Source organism: Pongo pygmaeus, chromosome 23 (genome assembly GCF_028885625.2).
Source record: "Pongo pygmaeus isolate AG05252 chromosome 23, NHGRI_mPonPyg2-v2.0_pri, whole genome shotgun sequence".
Lineage (NCBI taxonomy): Eukaryota > Metazoa > Chordata > Mammalia > Primates > Hominidae > Pongo > Pongo pygmaeus.
Window position 1 is genome coordinate 47559516 of NC_085931.1, and position 18094 is coordinate 47577609.

Consider the following 18094-nt stretch of genomic DNA (forward strand, 5'->3'; position numbering starts at 1 on the left):
ACAACAACAACAACAACAACAAAACTATCTCAGGGTGCAGAGGGCAGGGACAGGGTGTTTCACACTTGTTTATTACTTGTTTCTTACACTAGGATGTAACCTTCACGAAGGCACTGGCTCTCTTTGTTTGGTTCACTCTTGGATCCCCAGGACTGACAACAGTGCCGGCACTCAGTGAGTGCTTAGTAAATATCTCTCGAGTGAATGAATGAATGAATGAGCTCTGGTGCCACCTTCTCTAGGGAACCCTTCTGGAAGGACCTCCTCTGGTCTGGGTTAGGGGACAGGTTCCCTCAGCACCACACGTTTCCTTCTATTCCAGCATGCAGCATAAACATTAGGTCCGTAGGTCTCCCTCCAGATGGCTAGCCCTCAGGGAGAGGGGCTGCTTCTGCCCCCTCACAGCCTCCGCTGTGGCAGATGAGCTGTGCAGATGGGTTTGACAGATCTTAACTAGGAGTGGATTCAGGCCTTGCCCACCCCAGGTGCAGCTCAGCCCGCCTCCTTGGGCCTAAGCTCTGCCCACCTCTGGGAGCCACCCGCCTACCTCTGGTGAATGGGGGCCCAGCTGTTTTCCTCTGGAAGCCTGTTGCTTGCATTGATCTCGGGGCATTAGACCATGATTTACTTGAGTGTTCACATATTCACCCACCCAGTCACTTCATTGCTCAGTCATCAAAGTGCTTTTTTGGGTCAAATTCCCTGCCATGGCCTTTTCTGGGTGCGTGGGGTGCAGAAATGAATGGGACATAGCTCTGCCTTCAAGAAGCTCACAGTCTCTTGGGGATCCCGAGTGTGAACCAGTGACATTGCAGCAAAGTGTGGCCAGGGTTGAATTGTAGACACATGCAGGGTGCCAGGGAGGCCCCAGAGGAGCTTCTGAATCAGAAGCTGGGGTAGGGAGTGGGGGCAGGGGATCCTTCTAGAAAAATTATCCCCGTCTTCCAGCTTCTCTCAAGATCTAGGTTAGAACTTCATAGAGAATGATAGAAACTCATGTCTTCCAGCTTTAAAGAATTATTTTTGTTGTCCAGCCCAGGACTAGCATTTTATAGACCAGGGGTCAGCAAACTATACCAAATGAAGACTGCTGCCTGGTTGTGTAAATCAAGTTAAGTTTCACTGTAACACAGCCACACATATGCCTCCGTATTGTCAGTGGCCACAAGAGCAGAGTTGGGTAAATGGGACAGAGATTGCATGGCCCACAAAGCCTAAAATATTCAACATCTGATTCTTTACAGAAAAAGTTTGCCGACCCCTGTTACAGATGTTCAAAAAATATTGTTGGATTAAGTCAACTCAAATCAGACCTTCAGAATCCTGCGTTGCCAATCTGAGTCCAAGTCTTTTGTCCAGGGACACCAAAATGAACCAAATACTCTATGCTCTATGCTCTTCTTTCTTAAAAACAAGGAAACGGAGGCATTGAGTTGTTAGGAATTGCCACTGAAGAGTCCTCTATCTCTTCTTAACAAAAGGCATTCATTGAGCTGTTATAAGGGCAGCAATGAATGAGACAAGTTTCCTGCCCCCAGGCGCTTACTGCCTAGCAGATAAAGCATGACATCATTCGAGCTCCACCTGGTGAGCCTTGTGCTCCAGGAGTGTGGCTCCCAGTGTGGGGCTTGGCTTTGCTTGCTGGCTTCCCCCTTCTACATTCAGGCCTCACCTCTGCCATGCTGTGTCTCCCAAGTTGAGCTGTTTTTCCAAGGGCCCTCCCTGCCAGGCTGTGCTCTTCTTGGGGGCAGGCCCTCATCCATCTTGGCCTCCCAGCACTGAGCACAGGATCCAGCACACAGAAGGAGCTCAACCCATGTTTACTGCACAGCTGGGCTCCTGCAGCCCCACCCCAGACACAGTCGCAGGTGACAGGTAACCACAACCAAATGGCCTTTTAGGAATTCCAGTTAAGAGCAACGTCTTGAAGGAATTCATAAAAGGAAATGACGAGCAGGGTATGATATTTTTTCCTTTAAAAAAAAGAATCTAAAAATTGCATCGTGTTCCCTCCCTCTTTCTTCCCGGCTGCCTGACTGACTTTACATTCCACGGGCTTTTCAATGAAACCAGATTCCAAGCTGACCTGAGAGCTGGGCTTGATGTGAGAAGTAATTATTGAAAGAGACAGGGGCAATCTATATAATAAAATGCCTCCTACATGCTTCATAAAAGTGATCTGAGGGCAATGGCAACCCTTGTGCTGTTGGGGAGGGGAGGTGGCAGGGCCTGGAGCAGAGGCAGGGTTGCTCCTGGGAGGGAAGCAAACCTCCTTCCAAAGAGATGGCCTGAGAACCTTCAGCTTTGCTGTTCCAGGCCTCAAGGACTCTCAGCCCCTCTCTTGGAAATCCCTTTCTCAGGGAATAGGTAGCCTTGTTAGTTTTTGCTGATACTTGAGACATTTCCTTGGAGCCTCAGAATGCTTTCTCTTGATAATATGTCTCAGGTGGATTTAAGATCGCAGCTGTTACATCAGGATTTAACTTTGACTTACTTGACTTGCGGGGGAAGAAAAAAATCTCTCTCTCTCGCTCTCTCTTTTTTTTTTTCATTAGAAGTTCCAATCTGGCACTGCCTGGTGGGTTACTTCATCCAATTATTCAAGAAATATTCACTGAGTGCTTATTACATGCCAAGCACTGGGCTGAGAATATAATGGTGAATTGCTAGGATGAGTCCATACCCTAGCAGAGTTGGGAGATGGTTACTCAAATAGCCAAGGACCCCACAGCATGATAAGGTACCATCCTTTAGGAACTCATGCAGAAGGCAGGAAGGACTTCCTGGAGAAGGTGATGTTTTAGCTGAGACCTGGAGGTCGACTGAGTAGGAGTTTGCCAGACAAAGACAGGCAGGGAAGGGCATTGCAGGCAGAGGGAACAGCATGTATGAAGGTCTGCACTCCGGAAAGGAGAGAGGCTTAGCTTTTTCCTGCCCTCTGCTGTGATGAGGGCCTCTAGGTAGGCCTGATCCTTGACTCTGTGAAGGATGGAAGGGCAGGGCCCACCACCAGGAGGGAGATAAAAAGAATTGTGTGCACTCACGGAGGAAATATTCTGCTGTGTCAGCTTCGTAATCTGCATCCTCTGGGAAGTGATCGATTTGCTTGCACAGACCTTTGAAATTCCCTGCAAAACAAGGGGAGAAAAAGAGCATGAAACATCATAGTTTTGGGGGCGCTTAGGGCCCACCTGCCTCTTCCCAACTTCTGGCTCTTTGGAAACTCACTCAGCCCTCTCCCTCACCCCTGAAGGAAGGTTTCGCTTTGTCTGTTTGGACATCTGCCTGGTGAATCACAACACACACACCCGCAGCACTGCGGAGAGGATCTAAAGCCGACGACTTCAAAACGCTGCCTTCTGTCCCTGCACCGAAGCTTCTGAGGATTAGCGGAGGCTTGGCAGCAGTGGAGGTTTGATTCCGAGCTGGGGACTGCCGTGGAGGAGGCCGATGAATGCTCCTCAGCCGGTCTCTGTGCCCCAGCTTAGCTGGGAGTCACCCTGCATTTTACATGTGAGAAAGCAGCAGATCACTTTCTAAAGGGGACACACCCCACACTGGTGCTGCCAGATGCTGCCACAGCCCTTTAGAAGAGCCTGCAAAACACTTTCCCATCTGCAATTCCGCACGGAATTCACCAAACCAAGCCGCCAACCGCTTTGAATTAAATATGGGGGTGGGGAGGAGGTTGAGCCCCCTGGGGGCAGGACTTTTGGGTTTTGAACTACAACTAATTTTGGGTCCACCACAGGCCTGTGAGAGGGGTATTATCATCCCCATTGTATAGATGAGGAAACTGAGGCTCAGAAAGGCTGAACTATCTAAGCAAGTACTTGTGGCTAGGAAATGATGGAATCAGGGCTCAAACTAGGGTCTTTTGACGCTAAATGTTTCCTCGGTGCCTGCTGGGAAGGTGAGAACTGGCCTGGGGCAAATCCCAGCACAGTGTCACAGGCAGGTCCTCCCCGATGTTCACTGATGAGCAAGTGAACTCTTGAATGCAGCCTTTCTAAAAACCGATAAGTAGCACAGACTCTACAATCGCCAGAGCACCGGCTTCCTGGCTGCAGAGACTTTGTTTCATTCACCGTCTTATCCCCAGCACCAGCATAAGGCACAGTGAATGTCCTTTAACCTTCTCTGAATGGAAGAAGGATTGGGTGTATGCTGGGGCGTATGCACAGTGGGTAAGATGCAGGTTGCACAGCCAGACTGCCTGGGTCCAGCTGTGCGTCACTCAGTGTCCTCACCTGAGAGTGGCGATAACAAGAATTCTTCCCTGGCAGATTGTCATGGAGATTCACTGAGCTGATGCATGTTGAGTAGTCAGACCAGTGCCTGACACATTTAGGAAGTCCTTGGGAGCATTGACGTGAGAGAGAAATGAAATTTGACTATGTCCAGCCACCAACATAGTAGCTAGTGTGACCTAATTAATACAGCCCTCAATACATGTTGGCAATGATTTTCTTCTACAGTCCTGAGACTATGTCTTATAAAATAGGGACAGATTCTAGTATGTACCATAGATATTACTTAGGAATTTTACGGTATTATTACATATACCTTTTTTTTTCCCCTGAAATGGAGTCTCTCTCTGTCACCCAGGCTTGAGTGCCGTGGCGCGATCTTGGCTCACTGCAACCTCTGACTCCCGAGTTCAAGTGATTCTCCTGCATCAGCCTCCCGAGTAGCCGGGGTTACAGGCACACACCACCATGCCTGGCTAATTTTTGTATTTTTGTAGAGATGGAGTCTCACCATGTTGGCCAGGCTGGTCCCCCACTCTTGACCTCAAGTGATCTGCCTGCCTTGGCCTCCCAAAGTGCTGGGATTACAGGCATGAGCCACTGCGCCCAGCCTGGACATATATATATATATAAAAAATAGACCTATATATTAGGTTGGTGCAAAAGCAATTGTGGTTTTTGCCATCAAAAGTAATAGTGAAACCGTAATTACTTTTGCATCAACCTAATAGTACACAGGTATATAGTATACAGGGATACTTATGACTACATAGAAATATAAGCATTTTAGGAACTTCTGGCTATGATTATATGCTGCATAAAATGGAAAAGAGAAATCCCTGTAACTCCCTTTCACACATGAGCTATCCCTGTACCAAATTCACTAACTTTCTTGAGTTCTACAAGAAAAACAATTCCCCAGAGCATATCAGGACTTCTGGTCGCTTCACTGAAGCTTGGTAGGGCCACCCAAAATGGTCCCATGGACAGGTGTCTTCTCTGAGTGTTTTGGGTTCCCTGCTTTTTGCTGTCCCCACCCTCATCGTGTCAAGGCCCCTCTGCCCTCCTGCATCTTGGGATGTTAAAAGGAAGCCTTGTCCCCTCCCTAGTACCTTGTTTCCCTAATCCAACCACACACCCTTCTCTGTGGGAAAAGTCTTCATACCAGCTGCTAAGAGGATAACAAATTCTCCCTATTGTTAAAATTACAAATCAGTGTATTTGAAAAGCACTTTGCGAAGCACTTTCATTTTCTTTCAATTCAATCTGACAAATATTTCAGCAAGCTGGTGCCAGGCATCTTTATAAAGAATCTGTGCAGGAGTGAGGCTCAGAGAGCAGTACTGACATGCCCTGAGGCGTCCCACAAATTGAGGACAGAGCTTAACCCAGAAGGGCCCCAGCTGCATCCTGGTGGGCCACACCCACTCCTGTTCCCCGCAGGAATAGGAGCTCACATTCTATGGGGAGCCTAGTTGCTCCTTGTGTGCAAGCCTGGGCCTCACTCCCTTGGACCATTGGCTCCTAGTGCAGTGCCTGGCACAGAAGGAGGGTTCGGGAGATGCTAACAGAGAGGCTGTGAGAGATAATCAGTGGCCCAGACCTCTCCTCGAGGCCTGGACCTGGGTATCCAGCTGCCTATATGACGTCTCCTGGTGGATGTTTTAAAGGCACTGAACATGAACTCCTGATCTTTCCCTCCAGCCTGGCGCTCTGGAGGCCCCAGTTAGCTTGGCGAATGCTTCTCCAGGGCTCCCTCGTGTAAGCCTGAGCCTAGTTGTCAGCGCCGACATCTATCTCTTCCTCCTCCCTGCAGGCTCCATCCATCAGGGCGTCCTGTCTGTGTTAGATCCTTAGTGTCTCAAACTTGCCTGATGTCTCTGAGACAGCACCGCCCACCACCAGGCCACCGTCCCTGCTCCCTGGATGGCTGCCGTGGCCTCCCCACTCATCAGTTTGCACCCACTCTTATCCTTCTCTACAGAGCTATGACAGTGATCCTTTGTACATGCAAATCTGATCATGCCACCTCCAGCTCGGAAACACTCCAGCTTCCCAGTACTGTCGGGGAAAAGCTCAACATCTCTAACAAAGCCTGACCCCCAACCTCCACATCTGGCCTCACCTCCCACCCGCCTCCTCCCTCCCTGCGCATCTCTGCCTTCTTTCCTGCCATGCTCCCTCCTACCTCAGGACCGTGGCACATGCATGCTGGTCCTGCTGCCTGAGCTCCCACCATGTCCTCTGTTGCCTCTTTCTCCTAACCTCCTTCTGCCTCCCTGCACTGTGCTACTGGGGTGTCTTCCACTAGCTGGCTAGTGCTGGCTGTGCTGGCTGCTCTGTGTTGGGGGGAGATATTAAAGCCTGTATGATACTAGTGGGAATGTTCTAGTAGAGAGGGAAGAAGGGAGGGGCTGGGGGCAGTGGCTCAGTCTTTAGCTTTGGGAAGCTGAGGCAGGAGGATCCCTTGAACCCAGGAGTTCAAGACCAGCCTGGGCAACGTAGCAAGACCCTATATCTACAAAAAATAAAAACAAATTAGCCGGATGTGGTGGTATGTGTCTGTGGTCCTAGCTTACTTGGGAGGCTGAGGCAGGAGGATCCCTTGAACCCAGGTGTTCGAGGCTGCACTGAGCTAGGATAGCACCACTGCACTCCAGTCTGGTGACAGAGCAAGACTCTGTCTCGAAAATAAAATCAAAATAAAAAAGTAAAAGAAAGGAGGACAGAAGGGATGACCTGCAGAGATGGGGGAGCAATACAGGTGCACTGTGCAAGGAGATGAGGCCCAGGACACAGTGCAAGGGGGGTGGTGCTGTGCCAGGAGGGACAGCAGAGCTCGTGGGTGCAGTGCTGGGGATGGGCAGACATGGTGGGAGTGTGTAACACTTCTCTTCTGTTGCTTCTATTTTCCTGACGAAATGGGAAGCAGGATCATCAACTGAGAGTGAGGAAGGGTTGGGGACGGGAGGACAGGGGAAGGGAAGTGAGAGTGGGAGGGAGTGGACCAGGCTGTGAAGTGTGTGTGTCAGTGGCTTGAAGGTCACTTCTGAGATTCTGTGGTTTTCTCTGGCCACATTTGGGGCATGGGTGCAGTTAGCTGGAGAGTTGCCTCTAACCAGGAGGAGGTTTGTGAGGTGAGTGCAACAGGGAGAGGGTGGAAAGGGAGTGATTATGAGGATAGATATGGAGTCTGAGCTGGGTAAACAGGGAAATGAGGACCCGAAGGGCAAGTGAGGCAGTGCAAAGGCGGGGGTGGGTGGTGGAGCGGGGAGGGCAGTCAATGCTTTTGAGCCTGGGGTTGGCGTGGGGTCAAAGCATTATTGAAATGGGGGTGCATGGGAGTGAGCTGCAAGGGTGGCATGTGGTAGCCAGAGAGCAGGATGCAAAAGACAGAGAATGGAGGGGGTGTGGATATTGGAAATGCCAAGGGCAAGGGTAAGACCCCGAATGAGGTGGCTTGGGGCAGGCGGAGGTAGGGATGATCTTCAAGTATGCACTGGAAAGGTCATACAAATTAATAGATAAGGCAAAACTACAACGTTTGCTCTTATTTTCTATATACATCGAGTATATATTAAGAAACTACCTACCTGGTTAAAATTTGAAGTGCAAATGATTCATCAAATTATTCTAATAAGCCCCAAATCACCGATTGGCTTTTAGAAATGAGTGGTGTGATCTTTTGATGATGAAGCTGTTATGAGCTAAATGATGGCTTGACTGGACCGTGCTTTGACACGGGAAACCATACCAGATGCTCCCCAAACTTCCCTGTTAGAGTAAGGGTCATTCCATCTCGGCGAGTGCAGAATCTTCTGCTAACTTGTCCTCTACGGTTCGACTAGAGGACCTCTCTGTGCCCAGCAGCCCCAGGAGGTCAGGGCCGGGAATGGGAAGGTGGTGGGAGGCTGTGAGAGGGGTAGACGCTCTCATCGGCAGGGCAGCGGTGTGCGCCCAGCCCAGCCCAGTCCCACCAGTCAGGGCCAGTAGGGAGACTCTTCTTCTCTTGCCCCCACCCTTGGGGTGGGCCTTGGAGTTTATAGAACCTGAGAACAGAGCTCAGTCCTCAACCCAGCCTTGGGGAGCGAGGAGAGGAGATGGAGCCTTGGTCCCAGCCCTTCTCTTCTCTCTGTCCCGCCCAATGCAGGAGCCACCCCTGCCCCCAGCCAGCTTCCCTGACATAGTAAGACTGATCGGTACAACAGTATGTCAATATTTAACAACCAGTGAGGCAGCACCAGCACATCAGGTTGGAGTGAAGGAGTCAAGGCCAGGGACTGGAGGGGCTGATTGCCTGGTTGTGGAATCTGCAAGGATGATAACGGGAGCAGCGCTGGAGGCAGAGGCAGTGAGCCAGCGCTCAGCTCCCCAAAGACTGAATGGCGGCAGCCATGAGGGAGTCGGACAGGTAGGCTGGGATGAGTTACACAGAGGCAGGGGGTTTAGGGAGCAGGCAGGGAAATGGACCGGAAATGTCGATGAGGCCCAGGGAGGCCTGGAATGTGAGCAGTAAAACACTCTCGACAGTGAGAGTTTGCCGGGGCGGTGGTATCCTTCGGGGAGAGCCAGGTTTCCATTAGAGCAAGGATAGAATGAGGGGATTCTGCTGGCACTGTGACCTTAATTCTAGAAGGTGCCATGGCAAGGATTTAGGAGGTCAGGGGAGTTAGAGATCCGGCCAGATCAGAGGACACACAGCCCTGAGGGACAAGTGATGAGTAGGGAGGAGTGATGGGGTAAACTGGGATACAGGTCACTGTGCGATTTGTCCCAAAGCCTCCGGTGGCGATGAGGCTGTGAGGGTCGGCTGGAGGAGCACGGGGTCTCCAGGAGCACTTGGAGCTCAGTGGGCCCTGGATTCAGTCTGACTAATGGTGGTGCTGGGGAGAGGTATAGGAGGGGAAGGGGCACTAGCAGCACTCAAGCATTAGTAGTGAAATTTGAACTTCATAGGACATCTACGTCAACAGACATCACTCCAGTAAGGGGAGAGTGGTGAGTGGTGATGAAATGAATGAGATTTCATTTCCCTAAGGTCAGCCTAGGGTTCCATTGTATTTCCTTCTGGTTGGTGGTAATCCACCCCAGGGGTTGTGATGGCTTCAGGCACAGATGGATCCAGGTGCTCCAAAATCTGGAACCTCTCTCCATCTCTGACTTTCCTCCCAACTAGCTTCATTCCTAGGCACGCTCTGTCCCTGTGGTAGAGACTAAGGGCCAAGTGCCTGGCACTGGGATGGTAGAGGAAAATCTAATCTCATCTCTGCCTTCCAGGCTCACATTCTAGGGGCAAAGACAGACAGTACAGAACTTACTAGAGTGCAATCCCTCACATACTATATTAGAAGGAGGTATGAGGCCTTATGGCAGCACAATTGTTCAGCTATCATTTATGTAGCACCAACTGTATGCCACGCTCCGTGCAACCTGCTGAGAACACAGAGGGGGAAAAATATACTTTCTGTCCTCAAGGAACTTGCAGCCTATGGTGGCAGACAGAAAACACACGCTGTGGTGTAGAGGATGTGTGTGATGACAGAGGAGAGTGGAGCGTGTCTGGGGCACACAGAAGGAAGGCGTGTCCAGACGAGGGAGTGTGTGGGTGACACAGGCCTCCTGAGGAGGAGCAGGTGCCTGAGCTGACACAAAGTGGAGGAGTCAGCCTGATGAAGCAGGGAGGGGTCTGTGTGTGCCCGTGTGTGTGTCTGTGTGTGTGTCTGTCTGTGTGTGTGCATGTGTGTGTGTCTGTGTGTGGATGTGTCTGTGTGTGTGCATGCATGTGTGTGTCTGTGTGTGCAAGGGTGTGTGTCTGTGCATGTGTGTGTATGTCTGTGTGTGTGTGTGTCTGTGTGTGCATGGGTGTGTGTGCATGTGTGTGTATGTCTGTTGTGCATGGGTGTGTGTCTGTGTGTGTACATCACTGTGTGTGTGTGTGCGTGCATGTGTGTGTGTGTTCATGGGTGTTTGTGTCTGTGTGTTCATGGGTGTTTGTGTCTGTGTGTTCATGGGTGTGTGTGTGTGCATGTGTGTCTGTCTGCGTGTGCATGTGTGTTTGTGTGTGTCTGTGTCTGCATGTGGGTAGTTTTGAATGCCTACTGTGTGCTAGGCACTGGGCAGGGTGAGATGAAGTCTGCATATGCGTGTTTGTGCATGTATGTGTCTGTGTGTGCATGTGTCTTTGTGTGTGTCTCTGTGTGTACATGGGTATGAGTCTGTGTCTGTGCATGGGTGTGTGTGTGTCTATGTGTGTGCATGTGTCTGTGTGTGTAGGCGTGATGAGGAAGTGGTGGAGGGTTGAGGAGGGCTCAACCCTCTAGCAAGAGCAGTCAGGAAAGTGCGGGACACAGGAGGGAACATACTGTCCCCGGGGGTGGGAGAAGATTTCCCAGAGCAGAGTTGGGAGTAACAGGACTTGAGAGAAGGCCCGAAGCCAGCAATGTGCGGGCCGGCTCTCCCCTGCTCAAGGGAGCTCATCGCCAGTGTCTTCCCAGCTCTCGTTAGCAGTTTGAAATCAGCTGTGGTAGGTGTATTCACACCGTGGGAACCCACGGCAAATGCTACAAACCAAGGTCCCCACCTCCCACCCAGGGAGCTGATTGTTAAACATGTACCAGCACACCGCTGGATGAAGGGTGATCCTGTGTGAGGTGTCAGCTGGTACAAAAACGTGACAGACTGGTGGGATTAGAGATTTGCAAAAGGACTGGTCCCATCAGAGGGCTGAGTGGGTGAGGGTGAGGGTAGGTGATGGCTGGAGCAGAGTGCAGGGGTCTCACTGCCTGCTGCCCCCTCAGGCATTGGCTTTGAGCTTCCAGAGGAAAGGGGATGCAGGGAAGACTCTCCCACCATGAACTATAAAGGATTATTCAGCTAAGGGGCTCAACAACCATGACTCTCCATGGAACCCCCATCCCAGAAGAGTGGCAGTGCCCCGCCAACCGCCAAGCCGAGTGAGTTCAGGCCCCGCTGAGGCGGAAAGGCCAAGGGCTGCGCCGTGGGCTGGCACAGCTCTGGCTCCAGGAGTTTACTGTGTCAGGCTGGGAATTGCAGCTTGCAGGTATTAAGTAGTTTAAGAGAAGGTTTCATCAGCTTTGTAAAAAGCACATTAATATCTCACACCAACTGCTGTCTTGTTTCTTTAGATACAATAAGCTCCTCATAAACCTGGTCATTAGGGGCTGAACAGACTCTGTTTTATTTTCCACATATTCATGAGAAGCTGAAAGAGCAGCTCTGGAGCCAGGAGGTGGCAAGGTGGAGCGAGCTGAGGTGTGGGGAGGAGGCTGTCTGAGTAATTTTTTAAGTGAAGCAAATGAAGGGTTTGGTGGGAGCTGCTTTCTCTGTGTTTTCAACCTTTGCTGCTCCTGGCTTTTTGCTTTCCTGGCAAGACCCTCCCTGACGGCAGGGATTCGGGAGGCCTCAGGGAGGGTGTGCCATGCCTGGCTTGTTTCTGGCTGGAACCCCAGCCCCCTGGGGCACAGCGCAGCTACCAGCTTGGGTTGGATGGTTTGCAACAACAGAACATGTGGCATCCTATGAGTCTGATCGTTCTCTCGTTCGTTCATTCATTCTTTCAGTGGGTAGTTTCTTTCTTGTTTTTTGGGAAGGAGGGAGGGGAGGAAGAGCTGGGGTCAAGAAAGGAGAAGGCAGTCTCAGTGGGTAGTTTCGAATGCCTACTGTGTGCTAGGCACTGGGCAGGGTGAGATGAAGTAAGTGGTCTGTCCTGCCTGCCTGCCATGAATTTGCTCCTTCCATTGGCTCTGAGCTCCCACTTCACTGAAGTCCCCAGCACTCAGGAGCTGACCACAACAATGAGCAATTGCTCATCCAACCTTCAGTTGCATCCTGTCCTGGCTCTTGTCTCCATAGCTATCTCTTTAGTTCTTCTTCTTTTTTTTTTGAGACAGGGTCTTGCTCTGTTGCCCAGGCTGGAGTGCAGTGGTGTGATCTTGGCTTGCTGCAGCCTTGACCTTCTGGGCTCAAGAGATCCTCCCACCTCAGCATCCCGGGTAGCTGTGACTACAGGCATGTGCCCACATTATGCCCGGCTAATTTTTTTTTTTTTTTGTAGAGATGGGGTCTCGCCATGTTGCCTAGGCTGTTCTTGAACTCCTGGGCTCAAGCGATCTGCCCTCCTCGGCCCCTCAGAGTTTCTTCTTTAGTTGTTGTTGTTGTTGTTTTAGATAGAGTGTCTCTCTATTGCCCAGGCTGGAGTGCAATGGTACGATCTCAGCTCACTGCAACCTCCACCTCCCAGGTTCAAGCAATTCTCCTGTCTCAGCCTCCCAAGTAGCTGGGATTACAGGCACCAGCCATCATGCCTGGCTAATTTTTTGTATTTTTAGTAGAGATGGGGTTTTCCCATGCTGGCCAGGCTGGTCTTGAACTCATGACTTCAGGTAATCCACCCACCTCGGCCTCCCAAAGTGCTGGGATTACAGGCATGACCCACTGTGCCAGGCCCCTTTAGTTCTTCACATGTGATTTGGGGGAGGAGATTGGGCTCCAGAATTAGAAAGATCTGACTTCTAAGCCTGGCTCTGTTACCTAGTAGCTGTGTGAATTTGAGCAAGTTATGTGACCTCTCTGTGCCTCAGTTTCCTTTGCTATAAGAAGGCAGTATCAATCCTCGCCGAGGGGGTAAGGGGATTAACTCTGAAGACTCAATGAAATAACAGAAGTGAAGGGCTCCAGTGCAGTTCCTAACCCAGAACAGATACTCAACAATGTAGGTCCTCCTTCCTTTTCTTCTCTTTCAAATGACACCTCTTTCAGGAGGCCTTTCTTGATTGCCCTTAGCTGGGAAGACTCTTTCCTCTCCTATGCTCCTGTGCAGTGCTTTTCAGCATTTTAATGGGCATGGGAAGCCCCTGGGGATCACGTTAAGCCAGGTTCAGATTCAGTGACTGTCAGTGGCCTGAGACTCTGTATTTCTCATGAGCTTTCAGGCAGTGCCCATGCTGCCAGGCCCCAGTCGGGGGGCCACACTTTGGGTTGGGTAGCGAAGCTGTCAAGCACCTTTTAGCTGCTTTGCTCATATTCTGTTTGGGAACAAAAAGCTGCAAGTCTGTAAGCTCCTCAAAGGCAGAATTTCTTCTAGAGGATTCCCTGAATATACCATATTTTCCTTGATTCTAAGATGCTCACATGCAAATTTCAATGTTTCTGAAATTGAGATGTGTCTTATAATTCACGGGTTCACTTCACTGCAGTGTTTCTCTTTTCTCCTGAAAAATCATTATCACATTGATGGTGCGCCTTTTAATTAATGGTAATGGCTGCCTGACAAAAGTTTATTGAACAAATAAATAAATGAATGAGTTAGTGTGTGAGGGTGACCCGTGACTGTACTACACATTTCCATTCACCTAAACAGTTGAGCATCATGCCAAATATTAGAATCCCTGGGGCACCAGGATCTTTTGCACTTCTCTTATGAAAAACCTACTTGACTATACCTGGCCAGGCACGGTGGTTCATGCCTATAATACCAGCACATTGGGAGGCTGAGGCGGGCAGATCACCTGAGATCAGGAGTTTGAGACTAGCCTGGCCAACATGGTGAAACCTCGTCTCTACTAAAAATACAAAAATTAGCCAGGCTTGGTGGCGGGGGCCTGTAATCCCAGCTACTCGGGAGGCTGAGGCCTGAAAATCACTTGAACCCAGGAGGCAGAGGTTGCAGTGAGCCGAGATTGTGCCATTGTACGCCAGCCTGGGTGACAAGAGCAAGAATCCGTCTAAAAACAAAACAAAACAAAACAACCCCCCAAAAACAAAAATACAAACAAACAAACAAACAAACAAAAACACCTATTTGATTATATCTGGCCGAGCACGGTGGCTCATGCCTGTAATCCCAGCACTTTGGGAGGCCAAGGTGGGCAGGTCACTTGAGATCAGGAGTTCTAGACCAGCCTGGCCAACATAGTGAAACCGTGTCTGTACCCAAAATACAAAAATTAGCCAAGTGTGGTGGCACGCGCCTGTAGTCCCAGCTACTCGGGAGGCTGAGGTGGGAGATTGCTTGAACCCGGGAGGCGGAGGTTGCAGTGAGCCAAGATCATGCCACTGCACTCCAGCCTGGGTGACAGAGTGAGACCCTGCCCCCAATCCAAATCTATTTGAATATATCAAAACATACGTATAGCCCACAACTCAGCAATTCTGCTTAGAAATGTGTGTTGAAGAAACACTTGCATACATGCACACGATATATGAGAATGTTCATAACAGCACTGCTTATAACAACAACAAACTTGGAATAGCCCAGATTTCTATTATCAGAGAAATGATAGCATTGTATATTGATGTAATGTAGTGTACAGCAGTGAAAGTGAGTGAATTACAGCTACACAAGTCAACCCAGATGAATTCCACAAACATAACACTGGACAGAAAAAATCAAGTTGCAGAAAAATGCATATGGTATGATTCCATTTCCATAAAGTTAAAAACATGTTATAGATTATTTAGAAATACATGTGTATGTGGCAAAACTGTAAAGTCAAGCAAGGGAATGATAAACATCAATTTTAAGAGTGTTTGCAGCTGGGCGTGGTGACTCACACCTGTAATCCCTGCACTTTGGGAGTTGGAGGTGGGAGGATCGCTTGAGCCCAGGAGTTCCAACCCAGCCTGGGCAACATGGCGAAATCCTGTCTCTACAAAAAAAAAAAAAAAAAAAAAAAATTAGCCAAGCATGGTGGTGCCCACCTGTAGTCCCAGCTACTCAGGATGCTGAGGCAGGAGGGCTGCTGGAACCTGGGAGGTTGAGGCTGCAGTGAGCCATGATTGTGCTACTGCACTCCAGTTTGTGTGACAGAGGAAGACCCTGTCTCAAAGAAAAAAAGAAAAAGAATGTTTTCTTGAGATAGTGTAGGGCACACAACTGTTTCAATGTCCCAGGAATGCTCTATTTTTTAACTTGGTAATGAGTGCATAGGCACTCTTCATTTTATTGTTATTCTTTATTCCCTGCTGTGACAGAGGCTGTTTCCAAATATATCTTGTTCTTTTCAAGTTTTGCCTGGACATATGGCTTCCCAGAATGTAGACTTTAGTTCCCAGCCTCCCTTGCAGCTGGAGGTGGTCATGTGACAAAGTTCTGGCCAATGGGATGTAAGTGGTAATGATAGGAACAACTTGGGAGGAATGGCCTTCAAGGCATGGGATGTGCCCTTCTCAGTCCTTTCCTCTTGGCAAGTGGACTAAGGAGCTCCAGCCGCCATCTTGGTCAATGAGACAATCTTGAGAATGGAGAGCTGCATGATGGTAGAACAAGATAAAGGGTATCTGAGCCACAATACCATGGAGTGTTATACCAGTCTTGGATAACTTATCTCCGGAGCTGTGCAATGAGAAAGACATAAACTATCAACTATCTTTATTTTCTTACTTTTAATTTTTTTAGAGACAGAGTCTTGCTTTGTCACCCAGATTGGAGTGTAGTGGCATGATCATAGCTCACTGTGACCTCGAACCCTTGGGCTTAAAAGATCCTCCTGCCTCAGTCTCCTGAGAAGCTGGGACTACAGGTGCATGCCATCACACCCGTCCTATCTTTTTAATTTTAGGTAAATAAACCAAAAAAACAAAAAAAAAATGCACGAAACTTTATAGCCAAACCTAATCCTAATGAACATAATCTGTACAAGTTAAAATAGTCTTTAAAAAAGCTTGATTTTTAAATTTGTTTTTTTTGATATGGAGTCTTGCTCTGTTGTCAAGGCTGGAGTGCAGTGGTGCGATCTTGGCTCACTGCAACCTCTGCCTCCCAGGTTCAAGCAATTCTTGTGCCTCAGCCTCCTGAGTAGTTGGAATTACAGACATGCACCACCAAGCTTGGCTAATTTTTGTATTTTTGGTAGAGACAGAGTTTTACTATGTTGGCCAGGATGGTCTGGAACTCCCAACCTCAGGTGATCTGCCCACCCTGGCCTCCCTAAGTGCTGAGATTATAGGCGTGAACTACCGCTCCTGGCCTAAAATTTTTTTTAAGTACATTTTATTGTGTATACTTTAAGGTATACAACATGATGTTATATGATTACATATATATAGCAAAATGGTTGCTATAGTGGAAAAAATAAATACATCCATCATCTCACATAGTACCCAGTTTTTCCCTGTGTGGCAGGAGCAGCTATAATCTCATTTAGCAAAAATCCTGAATACAATACAATACAATATTATTAACAATAGTCCCCATGTTGTACATTAGAGCTCTGGACTTGTTCACCCTATATATTTGCTACTTTGAATCCTTTGACCTATATCTCTCCATTTCTTCCCTCTTACCCCAGATCTTGGTAACCACTGTTTTATTCTCTATCTCTACATACTTGATATTTGACTTTTTTTTTTTTTGGTAAAGATTCCACATATGAGTGGAGTCATAAAATAGTTTTCTTCCTGTGTCTGGCTTGTTTCACTTAGCATATTGTCCTCCAGTTTCATGCATGTTGTGGCAAATGACAGATCTCTCCCTTTTTAAAGGCTGAATCATAAATAATATTCCATTGTATGTAAACACCACAGTTTCTTTATTCATTCATCCATTGATGGACATCTAGATTGTTTCCATATTTTGGCTATTGTGAGTATTGCTGCAATGAACACGGGAGTGTAGACACCTTTTTCATTTTTTATTTTTATTTTTGGGACAGGGTCTCCCTTTGTTGCCTAGGTTGGAGTGCAATGGCACAGTCTCAGCTCACTGCAACCTCGGCCTCCTGGGTTCAAGCGATTCTCATGCTTCAGGCTCCCGAATTATAGGCGCCTGCCACCACGCCTGGCTAATTTTTGTATTTTTAGTAGAGAGAGGGTTTCGCCATGTTGGCCAGGCTGGTCCTGAACTCTTGACCTCGTGATCCATGCTCCTCGGCCTCCTGAAGGGCTGGGATTACAGGCGTGAGCCGCTGCGCCTGGGGAGTGTAGGTATCATTACAAGGTGGTGATTTCATTTCCTTTGGGTATATACCAGAAGACATATTGCTGGGTCATATGGGAGTTCTATTTTTATTTTCTTTTTGAGGAAACTCCATACTATTTTCCATAATGGTGGCATCAACCTACATTCCCACCTAACAGTGTGCGAGGATTCCCTTTTCTCCACACCCTCGCCAACACTCGTTATCTCATGTCTTTTGATAATAGCTATCCTAACGGGTGAGAAGTGGTATCTCACAGTCGTTTTGATTGGCATTTCCCTGAAGATTAATGACGTCGGACACTTTTCCATCTACCTATTGGCCATTTTAATGTCATCTTTGGAGAAATGCCTATTAAAGTCCTTTGCTCATTTTTAAATTGTGTTATACATTTTCTTGCTATTGAGTTGTATGTGTTCTTTATAAATCTTGGATATTGAGACTTTAGTGTAAACAAGAATATATATTTAAAAACTCAGATATTAACCCTTATCTAATATATGGTTTGCAAATAATGTTTCCCAATCTGTACATTGCCCTTTCATTTTGTTGTTTGTTAAAATAGTCTTTTATATGTATTTATTATTAAACACATTCTAAAAAATATATATATATTTTTTGAGACAGAATCTTGCTCTGTCACCCAGGCTGGAGTGCAGTGGTGCGATCTCGGCTCTCTGCAACCTTTGCCTCCTAGGTTCAAGCGATTCTCTTGCCTCAGCTAACTGAGTAGCTGGGATTACAGGCATCCGCCACCACGCCCAGCTAATTTTTGTATTTTTAGTAGAGACGGGGTTTCGCCATGTTGGCCAGGCTGGTCTTGAACTCCTGACCTCAGGTGATCCACCCGCCTCAGCCTTCCAAAGTGTTGGGATTACAGGTGTGAGCCACTGCGCCTGGACTACTTCT

General features: G+C 48.4%; 1 protein-coding gene across 1 annotated transcript in view; it reads right to left on the reverse strand.

Moving 5' to 3' along the window:
• CACNG2 (calcium voltage-gated channel auxiliary subunit gamma 2) overlaps window positions 1-18094 on the reverse strand; it is a 143756-nt gene that overhangs the window by 23507 nt on the left and 102155 nt on the right. Inside the window, exon 2 of the mRNA XM_054470123.2 lies at window positions 3045-3128. Within this exon, the coding sequence (XP_054326098.1) occupies window positions 3045-3128 (84 nt within the window). The remainder of the gene's footprint in view (window positions 1-3044; window positions 3129-18094) is intronic.